General features: G+C 39.1%; 1 protein-coding gene across 1 annotated transcript; it reads left to right on the top strand.

The window, feature by feature from the left end:
• Window positions 1-1174: 1174 nt before the first annotated feature.
• Window positions 1175-2066, top strand: RNF182 (ring finger protein 182). The gene has a single exon (XM_061194838.1). The coding sequence runs from the start codon at window positions 1175-1177 to the stop codon at window positions 1916-1918; it is 744 nt and encodes a 247-aa protein (XP_061050821.1). The 3' UTR covers window positions 1919-2066.
• The last annotated feature ends 15914 nt before the right edge of the window (window positions 2067-17980 follow it).

Below are 17980 nucleotides of genomic sequence, written 5' to 3' on the forward strand. Positions count from 1 at the left end.
CCCATATTGCTGCTCCCTTCCATTAGTACTAATAATTGAGAACAGACTGTGTACGTGAAATCAGCTTTCAGCCATTTGTCCAGAGCCAGTAGTAATAGCAACTAGGGGTCAACATTAAGGACTGTTGATTGTATCAGGCTTTCTGTAGGCAAGTGGGTGAAGTTTGAGTACTTCTTGATAGCCAGACATGCACGATTCTTCATATTTGGAGACATAACTGCACATGTGTTCTGTGTTTACTTCTCTGTCTTGGGAATTAGACTTGACTTGGTTATAATGCTTCTGTCAGGTGTCATATGCTTCACTCTTCCTTGAGTGTATGTATGTATACAACCATGGTTTGCAAGACTAGTATTGAAACAATAAGTTTGAAATTGAATAGTCAAATAAGGAAGGCATTTATAACAGATTTCTTTACACTGGGAAGGTGAGAACCGTCTGCTGTATTTAAATGCACTCTCATCTTTATAAAGCACTTTCTGAAAACACATTTTAAATCTTTATCCTTAAGATTTCCCTTCTTTTGTGTGTTCCTAAGCACTATTGAGGGTATTTAGACAACTGGAGCTTATACCAATGATCCGCTGAATGAGTGAGTCTATATTGAATGGAGTTTAATTGCAAACATCTATTTCTGATAAGTGTCCCATTCAGTCTTCATAGAGGCCAGCATTTGTTACAAGTTTCAGAGAGAAAAATCTCTATATCGAGCCATACCCACAGGGCTCTGGAGTGTACTTTACACCACTACGATTCTTAATTCCTTCCTTACTATCATATCTGTGGACTGAAAAAGCTAAGCATGGAGATAACACTTTCCTATCCTGGAGGCAGAAATGTGTGAAAAGATGAAGGGGATTTAACCTTTCAAGTCTACCGCTTCTAATCGTTGAAGCTCAGAAAATTCCAGAAAGCACTTTTCAGTGAACTGTTCACAATATTAGAATTTCTCTTCCTTTGCAGACCCTTCATGTGGCCTTTGTAAATATGCGTTTGAGACAGAGAGAGGTATGTAGCAGCTGAGAAAAATGCCTGGAAGATTTCTGTCCCTCCTCTTCCTGCCTATTTGCATCTCTGCCTGATTCGGATGATGTGATATTCGGAGAGACAGCTTCATCGAAGTCGTCCTTCAAGGAGACCCGTCTGGCCCAAGACTGGACGTACAGAGTTCAGGATGGCCGGTCAGCTGCCAGAGGATGCCGCTGAGTCTCAGGTCTCGGACGAGCTGGAGTGTAAGATCTGTTACAACCGGTACAACCTGAGACAGAGGAAACCCAAAGTGCTGGAGTGCTGTCACAGGGTGTGTGCCAAATGCCTCCACAAGATCATAGACTTCGGGGACTCCCCGCGCGGCGTCATCGTCTGCCCTTTCTGCAGGTTTGAGACGTGCCTGCCGGATGATGAAGTCAGCAGCCTGCCCGATGACAACAACATCCTGGTGAACTTGACTTGTGGCGGCAAAGGCAAGAAGTGCCTGCCCGAGAACCCTACGGAGCTGCTGCTGACCCCCAAGCGGCTGGCCTCGCTGGTCAGCCCTTCCCACGCATCCTCCAACTGCCTGGTCATCACGATCATGGAGGTGCAGAGGGAGAGCTCACCGTCGCTCAGCTCCACGCCCGTGGTCGAGTTCTACAGGCCCTCCAGCTTCGACTCCGCGACCACCATGTCGCACAACTGGACCGTGTGGAACTGCACGTCCCTGCTCTTTCAGACGTCCATCCGGGTGTTGGTATGGTTGCTAGGCTTGCTGTACTTCAGCTCCTTGCCCTTGGGCATCTACTTACTAGTGTCCAAGAAGGTCACCCTCGGGGTCATCTTCGTCAGCCTCGTCCCTTCCAGCCTCGTCATCCTGATGGTATACGGCTTCTGCCAGTGTGTCTGTCACGAATTCCTAGACTGTTTGGCACCGTCCTCTTAACCGAGACGCACGCTCAGAATTTGACACACGTTGCCATGTTTCAAGTTAGGTCATTTAGCCCGTCTTTTCTCGCATATTCTCTGTGATCGGTGCCCATGGCGTGAACAAAGCCACTGGGCATGTATTTGTGGTCCGTTTCCATCAAAATGTTGACTCAGTTGGTTCCCCTGTATGCTGGAAGTAAAAATGTTCGTTGCTACTTATGTGTTAGCAAAAAAGAAAAAGGGATCAGCTAAGCCTTCCTAGAGGCCTTCTGAGTCTTCCCAGAGAAAGGGCAGGTTCCGCTCAGAGCTGCTAGACACACACCAGGGCCAGGTGTGTTATGCTGCCGTAGGGGTCTTTGTGGACAGTTAGGCATGAACTGATTCCTCTTCTCATAATCTTAGCCGGGGATGGAGGGTGGGCCAAGAGGAGAGCAGCCCCGAGACACACCCGTTTGCTCAGTGCTCAGCCCCTGCCCCTGTCCCATTGTTGGCGCTTCTGTGGATCCTCTTCAGCCCCGATGCTGGTTCCCTCTGCGCATGCTCCTTGCCAAGAGGAAACTCGCCTCTTGTGTGGTTTCAGTTATGTACCTGTTTTGCCACATTACTAAAGAGAATTAAAAACATTGAGGAATTTGCATCAGAGTAAACTTCAAGGCGGAATGTGGCCGCTAGTTTTTGAGACACACCCTTTCCTCCACGTTTATTGTCCACTCTCCAGCCTTCTCTGAAATTCTCTCAGAGCAGTTATCATTCACAGAGATCTGATTTGAGCTTTTCTTTAAAACATTTTCGTTTAGTTTCTTTCTTTTTTTTTTTAAACCACGTTGTTCAGTCAGCCCCACCCCTAATCCTGAGTGAGGTTCCGTTTAAATGAGTTGCTATAACTTTATGTGGATTTTGTTTTTTTCCCATTGTATTTAAAATTCTATTAGGGACTCAATCCCATAGCAATTTGGGGGTAAATCGCGGCAGTGGAAACCCAGAAACAATTCAGGAGCTGTTCAAGCTCATGGTTGGATGTGCTGAGAACCTAAGTATTTTGCTGTGCTTTACTGAGCTGTACCAAAATACTACGGTTTAGGCTTATGTGCCAGACTGTGTTGCAGTAGGTCAGGCAGAAGGATGGGCAAGAAACACGCCAAGTTGATACCCTGAATCGAAAAGATCCTTCAAGGAAGTAAGATGGAGGGGCAGAGTGCAATCTGACTATTGCCATCCCTGCTAAGTCCCTTTTAGAATGGATTCAAGTTCTTATGCAATCTATTTCAAATAAAAACATAAGCTATGTGACTTGAGTTAATGAACTTCTTTTCATGATGTAGGGGAAGTTGAATGTATATATTTATGAGAAGAAATTGGTTAGCAGATTTTAGGTTTGAGGGAATAGAATGCCCACAGAAAGTAGGCAAAAAAAAAAAAAAAAGCTTTTTAGTCTAAAACTCATTACTGATGATAAACATTTAAATATTTATAACTCGTAGGGGCATTACTAAGACTACGTTAACTTGTTTGTGATGAAACATTTGTTGCGTGAAATACAGTGAACCAGTTCCAATCTCTTTATTCAGTAAAAAATGACACTTATTTCTAGAATAGTAGTTTGACTTTAATTCTGTAACTATTAACTTTGAGAATAGGTATGCCCAGGGTAGGTATGACAGGAAAGTATATGTGGGATGTGGCCCAATGAATTTAAGCCCCAGTACAGCTAAATACACTTATAATTTCACGAAATCTAGTTTAGATAGCATTGTGAATGCAATTTCCAAATATCCATTTGTACTTAGAGTAAATATAATGTTTAGGAGATGTTTTGTGGTCCAGACTTATATATTTATAAGGTTTTTAAAAAATGTTCATTTTGCCTGAAATGTAACATCAAATAAATTGGTGAGTTATCATAGGATGAGGTATCTAGAAAGCTCTGGATATGGGTACTATGCATTTTGCTTATTTGTATAGTGTCTGCAGTGCTAAATTTATGTCTCTCTTTGTATTGTGATAGTCTTTTTTTTTTTTTTTTTAGTTGCCAGTAAGTTAATTTGGGGTTAAAGAGTTTTACATGTATGACAACAAAAAACTCTTCATGCTGTTGAATGAAAAAAGGACAGTGCTTCAGTCTTATTTATTGTGGTGATGTTTTGTTTGTCCATTAAATTGTTATTATTTCCAAGCTAGAAGTTTGATTTCTCTGACTGATGGTTGAAATTCAATTTTATTTTGGATTTCTTTTAACATTAGATAACTGCAAATGTGAGCTTTCAAAAACATTGTTTAAGCTAATCCCTTTGTCATACGAAGGAAGATTCCAGAAGCTTCTGACAAAGCTGATTTGCTCCATCCTACTTCTAAAAGGGCTTCATACCTTTTTTTTAAAGAAAAAAAGGAAAAAATAGGAAAGATGAAATAAAAACATTGTCTTTATAATAAAAATTTTTGGTTTTAATTTGTTTGATTTGTTTTCCAGATTTTGCCGAGCTACTCAGCAAAATAGAATCCATTTTAGTTAGGAATTCACTAATCTTGTGTGATCTGGGCAAGTTTAAAAAAATTACCTGATAATTAAATATGACCAGTGTTAGGCAAAGTAGAAATAATTTGGGACTATGTAGCAGTTTTATGCTTATGATAATTAGTGAATTGGCACCATATGTTAGTTGAGAGTAATGGTTTCATTCACTTCTGAAATCTACATAAATGAGGAAAGACCATTAAGGAAAACAGTTACCTGTGCTAGTCATAACCTAAGGTGTGAACTCATACTTACCTGCTGAGAGACCCTCAAGTGATGTGCATTTGCCTGATTGTAAAGAGATACTAGGCTTCCAAGACACCCTGAGTTTGAAGAAATTTCTTAATCCGCCAACCAGGTAGATGTGGAAACCAAAGGAATCCTGTATTGATAGGCAAACTGACAGTCATTATATATATGAGCCCTGTGAGTCCTGGGGTGTAGAAGAGATGGAAATTAGTTAACTTGAAAGAGTATATTGGAGGCAAATTACGGTTCTACATGTTTCTGCATTTTTGGGGAATTGTTCTCTTTTCACTCTTCTTGGTAATAATAAATACTTGCCCTAATTCTTTTGAAACACTGCAGAAGCACCACAAATTATTCCAGAACCTTCCTCAAAACCAATGAGCAGTTTGGTTAAAAGTAAGATCCCTGAAAAAGTTGAACCGTTTGCTCTTGAACTTGAGTCTTGTATGTTTTCCACCTCTTTACCCCTATGTTAGATGTCTACTTCTCTTTGCCTCAAATCTTTTATGAATTTTTACTCCTCTGTGAGATGCTAGAATATTGGGTCTTCCCTTCAAGTTTAGGTTTGTGTGAAAGAGAAGAAAGAGAATAAGAATAGTAGTAGTAGTAGTAGTAATAATAATAATGCAGGTAACTAAATGTTAAAATTTGAGTAAATTCCAAGTGAGTCCTGGAGACAATACAGATTCAGCTCGATTGCTTATAGCATTTAAATCTGTGTTATAATCCAAATCTAAGTATACTCAGTGTACAGATAATCTATGGTTCTGACATGAAGGTGCTTTAATGGAAATTAAAAAAAAATTATGTCCTGAATATTTTGTATACTGAGTAGGAATAGGTGCTAATATATCTGTAAAAGTGGTTGAACCTTGATTTAATTAAACATTCAATTACATGGAACAATTACTCTATATAAGCATTTTAATTAATCAGAAGTTTATAGATTTGCAACATATTAACATTTTCCTTTTAAATTTCATAAGAGAAAAGAATATGCTGTTAGTATGTCATTTTAGACCTTGGTTTGCCCGTGAAGTGTGATGGTTTAGGCACGAAAGTTTCTTTCAATGTTCAGATTCATTTGCCCCAGATCAGCGGTCTGGCCTGAAGACTTATATTTGGGAGTCTTTGGCATTTCAATAGCAACTGAAGCTAAGGGAATAGAGAAATGGAGAGTGAGAGGGAGCAGAGGGCCAAGGCTGAGCTCTGAAACTGTAACTTTGAAGCATCAGCAGAGGATCCAGCAAAGGGACTGCCTAGGAGCAGCCAGAGCGAGGGAGGTGGGAGAGGCATGGAAATTGGGGCACGTGTGGTCACCGGAGCCGAGAGACAGAAGGTAGAGTTAGGATTACTAGGTGAACACAGATTAGTATGTTAAAAGATTTTCCAAGCTTTTTTCATGAAGTTTTAAAATTATACAGAAAAGTTGAGAGAATCCTATAGTGATCACTAGTACACTAACCACTTAGATTTATCAGCAGCCAACCTCTTGTTATATGTTTTTTCTCTCTCTCCCCTAAGCATAAGGGACTTACTCTAACTAAAATATCATTACTATATCTAAGACCATTAAAAAATACTTTTGTGATATTATTTAATATGCAGTCTGTACAGATTTTTCTATTTGTTCCCCAAATATCTTTTAGAGTTTAAAACACAAAGCACAAACCAGGATCTAGTTAAGCTTCACACGTTGCATTTGGTTGTTGTGTATTTTATTCTCTTTTATTCTGGAATAGTCACCCCACCTTGTTTTCCCTGTGACATTGACTTGAAGCAGGCCAGTTACTTTGGACAGTGTCCCACATTCTGGATTTGTCTGACTTTCAGGCAAATGGTGGTGTTTAATGTTATTCTATCACTTGTATTTCCTGTAAACTGAAAATTAGGTTTAGAAGTGTGGTTGGATTCAGATTTGGGGCAAGAGGTTGTCTTAGATGATGCCATGCATTTGGAATTGCATCACATGAGACATGAATGGAAGGTTGCCCCACCATTAGAAATACTGACCCATCACTCAGTTAAGAGAGTGACCTCCAGGTCTCACCATTTCCCCTGTGCAATTAGCAAGTAATCTGTGGGGTGATACTTCAGCACCATGCAAATTATCATCTTCCCTAAAAATTTTTACCTGATGGCCTTAGCATCCAGAGATCATCCTTGCCTGAATCAATTATTTCATTCTTCCAACGATATGAAATCTAGTCTAATCTAGGTTTTCAAGAGACAATGGTCCAGTGCCTCTTGGCAGGGAATTGTGGAGGAGATGGAATCATAGGAGCCTACACCCGTCTAATGCTTTGGTAAATCTTAAGGTTGGAACACACCGTTACAGTCATCCAATTATTGAAGGACTAAACTGAAATGTATAATAATATTTTATCTCCTGAGGTATTTTCTATAAGATCAGAGAAGAAGAAACCCAAATCTTCTGTGAGATAACAGTTTTTTAAACCTGTAAATACTGCCTTTGACTCTAGCCTCAAACTTCCAATGTACCACGTGGGTTTCTTAACCATCCATCTGAAACACGTCATTACTCTCTTACTTAAGTTGCTTAACAAGCTCTCTGGTTATCTTCCAAATCATGTTTGGACTATGTGTGGTTTTTCTTAAGACTCCTTTGCCTAAATCTTTATCAGATCTTCTTCTTGAACTCTTCACTTCAGACAGCTCCATTTTCTTGTTATTCTAGTAATTAGTTCACTCCTCAGTTTATTCTTCAAAGTGATCTTGTTTGGTCAGAATAACCTCTTGTTTATTGTCTGACCATTCCCTCCCTTCCTAAAACCCGTCTAGGTGATGGGTTCATTCATAAAGTTCACTGTATGTTTCCAGCCTTGATACTGTTCTAGAACTTTCCCTACATGCACTCCTGTTTTTAGATTTTCCAATCCCTTGAGTGGTAGATGGAATGCATGCAGAGCTATTGCCAACGTACATAATAGATTCTGTAGTCTTTACATAATGTTTTAAAATGTTTAGTAAGTATTATGCGTAGGTAAGATGTATGCTGTATAATCCTAAACTTAATGTCTCTCCCTGACTCTTGCCAATACAGTTCTAATTTGGTTGAGCCAATCATGAATTATCTTTTGCCTAATAAATGTATAGTGGACTAGGGTCAGATCATTCTGAGAGTTGGCTTAGTACATGAATTAAAAGGCAGTCGAGAAGAAAGTCATAATTAGACAGTAGGTCCGAGTAGAATGGTGAAATGCAAAGGAGGACAGGAACAGGCTGACAGTAGCAGCAGCAGTAAAATGTCGATAATTTCACTTGTTTCCAAATTAAACAATTCACATTCTTATTTAAGTTTTATGGAATGACACGTTCAAACTATGCCTCTCACCTAGCATCCGTATTCACATTGCATGTAGGGAAGTAGCTAAATACATGGAGAAGGAGGGTGCAAGCAGAATAAACTACTGGTTATTTTTTGAGCCTATGAAACTTCCCCAGTTAATTCTCAAACAATGGAACACAAGGTTCCAAATTTTGAAAAACATGCACCAGACTTAAAGTTTTGATCATCGAATGTTAGGGCTGGAAAGATTTCTAAGATTACAGTCCAGCTGCTTTATTTCACAGACTGTAAAACTCTGAGAAAAGGTCAAAGGAGTCATGTGAGAAGTGCTAGAGCCAAGTTCTAACCAAGGCCTCTGACATCCAAGTCTGCTTTTTACCTTACACGTCCCTGCTGCTGAGTCAACATCAGCCAACTTCTGTTTTCCACATGGATTATGAAATTATGGGCAACCAATATGCAGCTGGACAGACATTATTTTATTCCTAGAAGTCATATCTAGCTGTAAAAATATGTAATGAAGACAAGAAATAATCATCGGAATTATTCAACTTCCTCCTTTTTCCTAGAGAAGTAAGATCAAAGCATTTGGGTATTAAAAACTTATCCATAAAACAAACACGAAGAGCTTTATCACACACAAGCAGGCAGATAGCTGTGGTCATTAGGAGAAGGAAAAGGGTATTGAGGTGAAAGATTAGTACACATGTGACAAATTATCAGGATCTGGAGACTCTCACATCTATCTCTTCTTTCCATATTGGTAAAGAAAAATATTATTCTAACTGTTAAGGAAAAGATTATTCAATGACACTTGTTGGAGAAGAGCAAAGCAGACTTTAATTAAGGGGGAGCCATCGAGATGGGTGTACGGACCACTGTAATGGGGTCTTGCAGTGGGGGAGAGAGATTGGACTCATCTCCAACTCCAACAAGATTAAGTGGAAATTTATATCCAAGGAACAGAGTGGACATCAGTGGCTAGAAAATTACCAAGAGGAGACATCAGGGCTCAGGGGGATTCTTGTTAGACTGGTCTCAACAGAAATCTTGCTGAAGGCAGGCCAGAGTGATATCAAGGCTGGTCCAATACCAAGGGGAGGGGATTTTCGCTCAACGAATTTAGCAGAATTCTTGTTCAAAATGGATTCTTTGAGGTCAGAGAAGGAAACCCAAAGTCAGGCTTAGTTGAGCAGGGGACGCAGAGGAGCCTGTTTAGGCTATGGAGAGAGTCTTTGTCAATATGTACCGTCCTAATTTAGACCCTTACCTGGATAGTCACAATGGTCTTTGAGGCAATTTTCCTGCATGGTGAATAGGGATTCTGCATGCCATTCTGGCCTCCTCAGCCTCTGGAATGACTCTCACATCCGGGAAGATGCTCCTCTGATGCCTGGTCCCTCAGTGCCTGGACCTCAACTCCAGTGACTGGTCCTCCTTCCCCACTCCCCACCCCCTCACATTCCCACCATCCATTCATACTCTTGAAGGGCTCACAATTGGCTTTGACAACCACAACTGTAATGAAACTGATTTCTCAAAGGGACTGATAACTTTTTTAAAAGAGTAACTTCTATTTTCACCAAAGTTATACATGTTCATGGTGTTAAAAGCTAAATGTATAAGGACATATAATAAAAACAGGTGCCTTTGACCCATCCCTCCCTGTCCTCTAAGGGCAACCACTATCTCCTCTAAAATCTTTTTTTCCTCTTTACTTCCATATTTCTGAAAACTATACTTATGTGATAATTATTTAAATTTTAAAAAAATTCTAGTCATTATCTACTGTTTGTTGTGGAAAATGAGGATTTAGTTTCCTACTACCTGCCCTCTACTACACACACACACACACACACACACACACATTGCACTTCTTTACATCTTCTCAATATACTTGTATCATCACGTTTTTTGGTAAAATCAATATTCAATGCTTAGATCGTTAATGACTATGTAATATTGTTCATAGGTGAGATAATAGTACATTGTGAATACATTTTCTTTCTTTTAAAAACAGCTTTTTTGAGGTATAAATGATATACAAAAAAACCTGGACAGGGACTTCCCTGGTGGCGCAGTGGTTAAGACTCCGAGCTCCTAATGCAGGGGACCTGGGTTCAATCTTTGGCCAGGGAACTAGATCCCACATGCAACTAAGAGTTCGCATGCCACAACTAAGGAGCCCACCAGCCGCAACTAAGGAGCCTGCCTGCCGCAACTAAGGAGCTGGTGAGCCGCAACTAAAGGAGCCTGCCTGCTGCAACTAAGACCTGGCACAACCAAATAAATAAATAAATAAATTAATTAATTAATTAATTTTAAAACCCCTGGACATTTTAATGTATACAATGTGATGAGTTTGGAGGTGTGTATATACCTGTGAAACCATCACCACACTCAAGGTAATAACCAAATCCATCACCTCTGGTAATTTCCTCTTGTCCCACCTCCTTTTTCGTAGTAAGAACACTTCACCTGAAATCTGCTCTCAATAACACTGAGCTGTTAACCGGAGGCGCAGGGTTGTAGGGCAGGTGTCTAGCACGTAGTCCTCTTGGATACTGAACGGTAACGCCCTGTTTCCCCAACCCCTCAGTCCCTGGAAACCACCCCCATTTTCTTTCTTTTACAATTTGTAGTTTTCCCTGGAATTAATTGCCTCATTAAAAAATGTACTTCACTTTCTCTGCACTTATAACTGGATCATCCTTGGAGTCTCTGACTACTGAAAAGCCTTTCCTTCCTCTCAAACAGGATGGATAATCTGCCCGTTTATCCTCCTGCAGCCCTGCGTCGTCTTGACCTCATCTAGATTAGTTGCTTTCTGCACAGCTGTCATCCAGGGACTTCCTTGCATCCTGGGAATCCTCTTTGCTTAAATCACATGCTATCTTTTTCTTGGTTGATTCATTTTTTGATGAAGCACATTGTCCGGCAGCTTGCAGGGGGAAAAAGGCATAAGAGGTAAACTCTTTAAGACCTTGAATGTCTGAAAATATCCTTATTCTAGCCTTAGGCTTGATTGATGCTATGTTTAGAAGTCATTCTCTCTTGTTGCTTCTTTGCCATGCAACCCCAGTTTGCTATGGAGAAGTTCTACAGTATTCTAGTCTTGGAGCCTTTGTATGTGATTTTTTTTTTCATTGTGGAAACTGTTAGTGTCTTTTTTTTTTTTTTTGGTCCACATTGTTCTGAAATTTCACAGTGAAAAACTGTTATACATTCTTTTTCTCCCCCATTTATTGTGCTAGGTGTTCAGTAGACCCTTTCTATGTGGAAATTTATTCCCTTGGTTCTAGAAATGGTTTTGTATTCATTTTTACAAAATATCCTCCCCTCTATTTTTTTCTCTTCTAGTTTCTGGAACGCATGTTGGTCAGCTTTTGAACCTTTCTGATTGATCTTCTAGTTTGCTTATCCTTTCTCTCCTATTTCTCATCTCTTTCATTTTTGATCTAATTTCCTAGAATTTTTCTCAATTTTATCTATCAGCCCTTCTCTTTAATTTTGTTTGCCATCATTTTAAATTTCTTAGGGTGCTTTCTTGTTCTCTGTATGTTTCTGTTCTTTTTTTTAAACGGCAGTCTCCTCATTTCATGAACACAGTATCTTTGTACCTCAGTGAGAATATTCATTCTAGAATTTTTATGTGTTCTTTTGTTCCCCACATCGTCTGTTTCCTCCGAGTTAATTTTGTCTGTTTCCTTTGGTCTCTGTCTTGCATGGAGAACCATCCCTCATCTGTCTGATCCTTGGCTGTCTTTTCAGTTTAGTGAGGAGCTAAACATGCCGGTTGGAAACTGTACACATGGCTGGGGCTTGTCAACTGATGGGCCTCTGGGGATGGTCCTCCTGTTTCATTGACGGATGCTCAGTTCTCATTCCATCTAGGTCTTTCTTTTAAGTTGATGAGTTTCTCCACAGAGGAAATGCTGGCTGCCAGTGTTTTGGAAGCTGAGTGTGGGGAGGAAGGTGTCAGATTCCCTTTTCAATACGTAGCCTGTCATTTAATACCTCTGTTCTCAGTAGGACTCCGGACCTCCACCCCCAGGTGCTCCCTGTGGCTCCGGAGAAAGACTTTCTCTGATGCAACCCCTTTAGAAAGAAAGCCTTCGTCTTCAGCAAGCTGGGGAGGAGACAAGAGGACCTGGGAGGCTAATTTCCTCTGTGCCAACTCTCAACAGCTCTGTGACCCCATCTTCAGAGATGGTGCCTCTTTTCTTGAGCTTTTCCAAGGTTCTGGTTCATGCATCAACTTGCTTCTTTTTGACATCCTTCTTCTCCTTTGCTGCCACTCCTGCAGGCTTAGGGGCAGCTTCCAGTAAAATGTATGCTCGCTATATTTATTAGCTGCGGTGATTCCAAATGAGCTTCCATGGGTTCCAGAAATTTTAGAACTTTTTCTTATAATGTGGTCGAGGTATATATACAACACAATGAAGGTTAAACATTTTCAAAAAGCCCATGCACTGTCGTATACTGATTCCCCCTGAAACATGGATGGAGTCCCTTGGAGTTCAGAATTGCAAGAGACACCCATCCTCGGTAGCAATCTCACCAAAGAGAAAGATTTTTTTATCAGTGGGTGTTACTATCATCTCACTATATTAGGGGGTGAAAAATTGGGCAGGGCAGCCTGGTAGATTTTTTAAAAGCTTACTCTTTCCTATATTTAATGGAGAAATGGGAAAAATCATTGCTGGTTTAGAAATTATTTTTAATAGAATTTGAATAGCCATGAGCAGAAACCATTTTCTTTTTTAACTTACGTCTAATAAACATTCCACGGCCCTAAGGGTAGAAAATAACTCTCTAGCAGTAACGAGACATAACACTTGCCATGATTAATGACCGCATAAACTGAAAATCTCAGATCATCAAAGGCAGTATTTTTCTTTTAAAAGGTTTACTGTGGCCAAGTTCTTCATCAAAATCTATCTTGCAAGATGCTGATATTGTTCTAATAAGAAATTCAGAAATAATTAAGCATTTGTCAGACATCATTTGTTTTCAGTTACACAGGTAAATGTGAGGCTGGAATCTGTTGCCTGTAAAAGTATTTGACACATTGGTACATCAGCTAATTACTGCTTAGCACTGGTTGCAAAATGATAACATGCTATACATTAAGCAGTACTAAAGCGGAAGTGATATCTTCTGTTGAGCTATTAAGTCGTTTCCTGCACTTGTTAAGTTACCTTGTGCTTATGAATCAAGACCCCTGAGGAATCTGAGACCCTGTTCCCTCTTCCTGTAACATGTGTTTATGGAGGCCTGTGATGACAGTCCTGTCTGGGATTTACTGGACACTTACCATGTGCTACACTTTGGGTGAACCATGTGCCTTAGGTTCCTTATCTCAGTCAATCGTCACAGCAGTTATCTTAATATCTCCATCTAGCAGCTAAATTCAGGATGCTACCAGGTGAAAAGTGAAAGTTTTCTTCTCCCAAATCCACCTGCACTTCCCAGAAGTATTCCTTTTAACCATTAAAATTTTTTTAAAAAACATATCTCCTTTACACAGTACTTCTTGATTCCCCTAAGAGGGCAAATATTTAACTCACATTACCTGCTACTTTCTCTTCTCTCCAGTTTTGTTAGTTATGCTCTTTGTAGTCTTTCTGTTGATTATGTTTATAACTTAATATATATACTTCAACTCCCAGGCTTATTTCTCCATGACTGGCTGCATTTCCCTGTTCCCTAAACTCTTAGATCCAAGCGTTTTGTTGATTTGGGATGGAGACTCTGAGGAAGGCTTAATGCCAAGCTTCTGAGCAACATTAAGTAAATATTTCTTAAATAAACTTTTTCTTTTAGAAAAATTTAGACAATTATATAGAGAGTCCCCATATACTCCACTCCTAATTTCCTCTCTTATTAATATCTAATATTATATGGTACGCTTGTCACAATTAATGACCAATATTGATATGTTATTATTAACTACAGTCTATACTTTATTTGGATTTCCTTGGTTTTGCCTTAATGTCCTTTTTCTGTTCCAGGTTCCCATCCAGGACACCACATTACATTTAGTTGTCATGTTTGCTTAGGTCCCTGTTGGCTGTGGCAGTTTCTCAGACTTTCCTTGTTTTTGATGACCTTGAAAGCTTTAAGGAGACTGACAAGTAGTTCTAAGGGGTCCTTGGCAGTTTTAAGAGTTTTGGGTGTTGTGTACAATGTCCCTCAAGAAATATTTGTCTGACGTTTTTCTTGTGATTAGAGTGGGGTTTTGGGTTTGCGGGAGGAAGATTGCAAAGATAAAGTGCCGTTTTCATCACATCATATCATGGTCCATACTGTCAACATGACTTTTTATGGTGGGTATGGGCCTTGATCACATGGCTGAGGTAACATTTGTTAGATTTCTCTGCTTTAAATTTACTCTTTTTTTTTCACGGATGCTGATTTTGAGGTTGTATCTAAAAATTCCTCACCAAATCCAGGATCACCTAGATTTTCTCCTTTGTTTTATTCAAAAAATTTTATGGGGACTTCCCTGTGGTCCAGTGGTTAAGAATCCGCCTTCCAATGCAGGGCATGTGGGTTCGATCCTTAGTCAGGGAACTAAGATCCCACATACCGCAGGGCAACTAAGCCCGAGGGCTGCAACTACTGAGCCCTCGTGCCACAATGAAAGATCCCGCATGCCACAACTAAGATCTGATGCAACCAAAAATAAAAATAAATAAATAAATAAATATTTTTTTTAAAGTTTCATGGTTTTATGTTTTACATTTAGGTCTATGATTCGTTTTCAGTTAATTTTTGTGAAAAGTTTAAGGTCTGTATATAGGTTTTTTTTTTTTGTATATGGATATCCAATTATTCCAGAATCATTTGTTAAAGACAATCCTTTCTCCACTGAATTGCCTTTGCTCTTTTATCAAAGATCCGTTGACTATATTTGTAGTTCTTCATTTCCGGAGAAAACATGAAAGAACGTTGAAATGTCTTTCAACATTAGGTATGCTGCTATGTAGAGTTTTGTAGATGCTCCATCAAGTTGAAATAATTCCCCTCTCCCAATTTGCTGAGAGTTTTTATCATGAATGTGTGCTGGATTTTGTCAAATGCAATTTCTGAATCAATTGATATAATTGTATGATTTTTCTTCTTTAGCCTGTTGATGTGGTGGATTACATTGATTGATTTTTCAAATGTTGAACCAGCCTTGTATATTTGGAATAAATCCCACTTGGTCATCGTATATAATTTTTAAACATCGTTGGATTTGATTTACTATTTTGTAGAGGGGTTTTGCGTCTATGTTCATGAGAGATATTGGTCTGTATTTTTTCTTTCTTATAATGTCTTTATCTGGTTTTGGTTTTGGAGTAATGCTGGCCTCGTAAAATAAGTTACAAAGCAGTCCCTCTGCTTCTATTTTCTGGAAGGGATTGTGGAGAATTGGCATAATTTCTTTTTTAAATGTTTGGTAGGCTAACCAGAAAACCATTTGAAGTTGGTGCTTTTTCTTTTTGGAAGGTTATTCATTATTGTTTTGATTTCTTTAATAGATATAAGGTTATTCAAGTTATCTACTTCTTCTCATGTGATTTTTGGTAGTTCTGTTGAAAGCTAGACATTTTGTATTACATACTGGGAACTGAGGTAAATAGGCAAAACTTCAAGGACTTCGTATTATCAATATAATTGTGTTTGAATTTGTTAGCCTGGCAGTCAAACACCTCCATATTTTGGCTTCAATCTAGCACTTCAGCCTTCTCTTCAAACAATCATGTCATTTATTGAACACATACTATTTATAAGTGTTTAACACAAAAACACTGGTAGGCATATATAAGTATCTCAATTCTACAGATGTGAACTCTAGATGCAGCCAAGTGGAATAACTTGCCATGGTTACGTAGATAGTAAATGACTAAGCCAGGACTGGATGTCCTGTCTCTCTGGTCTCTGAATCCCATACTTTTTCTCACTAGACCTTAATGTTTATTCCCTTGATCAAGTCCTCAAGTCTAGCCCAGTCAAATTTGTCTGTTCATCATCCCCCAAACATGCTAATAGCTCTTGCTGTCCTCCTTGGAATGCCTTGCCCATCTGTATCAGTGATGGAATAGCCAACAAAATAATTAAATAATAAATGCATAGTTATTTCATATTATAGAAAATTTGGAGGTGAGCAGCCCCAGAGTGGAAAGAATGGCTCTGCAATGTCACCAGTGACCCAGACTTGTTCGTCCTTGTGTTATGCTATCTTCATCGTCTTGGTGATGCCACCCATACTGTTCACTAGAAGGATGATTCAGCTTTCAGAATCGTATCTGTAAAGGACAGGAATCCAAGCAGAAAGAAAGGGAATGGGGCAGAAGGGAAGAAAATATTTCCCAGAATTTTAGCAGAACAGGACCCTAAACCCATCCCTAGATCCATCAACTGCACAGAGAGCAGGATTGTTGTGAGACATGGTTTATTTTCCAGAATATGCACATGGTTGTCCCAACAAAATCAGGGATCTAGAAGTAATGAGGAAGGGGAGAATGACTTTGGAGCCCAACCTCCGGGTCTGCCAGCCCGTCCATCCTTTAAGGTCCAGATCAAGCATCATTCTCTGCCCCACGATCTCCTCCCCACACCACACGGCATGGTCTCTTTTTGCACAGAATGTCTCTAGAGCTTTAAATTATTTACTGTCTTGTATGTTGAGTTATCTTTTCAAGACTATATCTATTCTTCAAAAGTATCTTAACATGTGCCTTGTAAAAAGAAACTATGTCTTATGTATCACTCACACACTAAACATTTGCTTGAGCACCAAATGTGGTCTGCTTAGCAAAATCACCTGATAGGCTACATATAGTTCTTCTTTTTTTTTTTTTAATTTATTCAAGTATAGTTGATTTACAGTGTTGTGTTAATTTCTGCTGTACAGCAAAGTGATTCAGCTATATATACATACATACATATATATATATATATATATATATATATATATATATATATACACACATACACACACACACACTCTTTTCATATTCTTTTCCCTTATGGTGTATCACAGGATATTGAATATAGTTCTCTGTGCTATACAGTAGGACCTTATTGTTTATCCATTCTATATATAGTAGTTTGTTACGTATAGTTCTTTATGGCTTGGATATCTAACTCCTTATCTTGTCTCTTCTCACATATGTAAAAGAAAGATTTGAGAAAATACATAGTTTTGAAAATGATGAACATATAAAATGGTTTTTGTAGTACGTGATATACAGAAAGAGTAAGTAGACCTTGAAAATAGAGTCCAATCTTCTGAAGTCAAGAGAAGTCTCATTCAGGAGCAAAGTGGTTTAAAAGGCTGTGGCTTTGTAATACAGCATCTTTCCCTCTATTGTAAAAAACTAAAAAAAAAAAAGGAAAAAGCATTTTTCATGCATCACTTTGACGGTATTATTTGACACATGGAGATAATGATATCAGTTAAGAGGGAACCTTGAGAAATCAACAGACCAAGTTGTTGGCTGAAGGGCTGTGTTTTGGGTGTAAACATGCAATTGTGGCTTTTCAAAATTCCAAGCACTCATTAAAATAAGATAGGCTGAGAGAGAAGCGGGCTTATAGGCTGTTTCACGGAGTAGTCAGTGGTTTGGAGGAGAAGAGGAAAGAAGACTGGGGCTGGGGCCGGAGGATGGCGTTAAGATGCTCCTTCCACTCCCAGGATCTGAGCAATCTGCTTGGTGTTCATTTCTTGTAAGATCCTCTGGGGTGGTTATAATTTTTACTTCCATAAAATAGATCAGAATTTTGTTTCTCAATCCTAAGGAGAAAAAATCACTTACTACTGCTATAAATCAGATACTGAATAGGGTAATTTATACACATCATTCTTATTTAATTCTTCTAGCAACCCAACAGAATAGGTGATATTATCCCCTTTGTACCGATGAGGAAATGGATAGTGCAGTTGCCCAAGGTTACAGAGCAATGGTAGACCTGAGGTTCTTCCCTCCAGATTCTAAAATCTGAGTTTTTTCCCC

The sequence above is a fragment of the Eubalaena glacialis genome, chromosome 7 (assembly GCF_028564815.1).
Source record: "Eubalaena glacialis isolate mEubGla1 chromosome 7, mEubGla1.1.hap2.+ XY, whole genome shotgun sequence".
NCBI lineage: Eukaryota > Metazoa > Chordata > Mammalia > Artiodactyla > Balaenidae > Eubalaena > Eubalaena glacialis.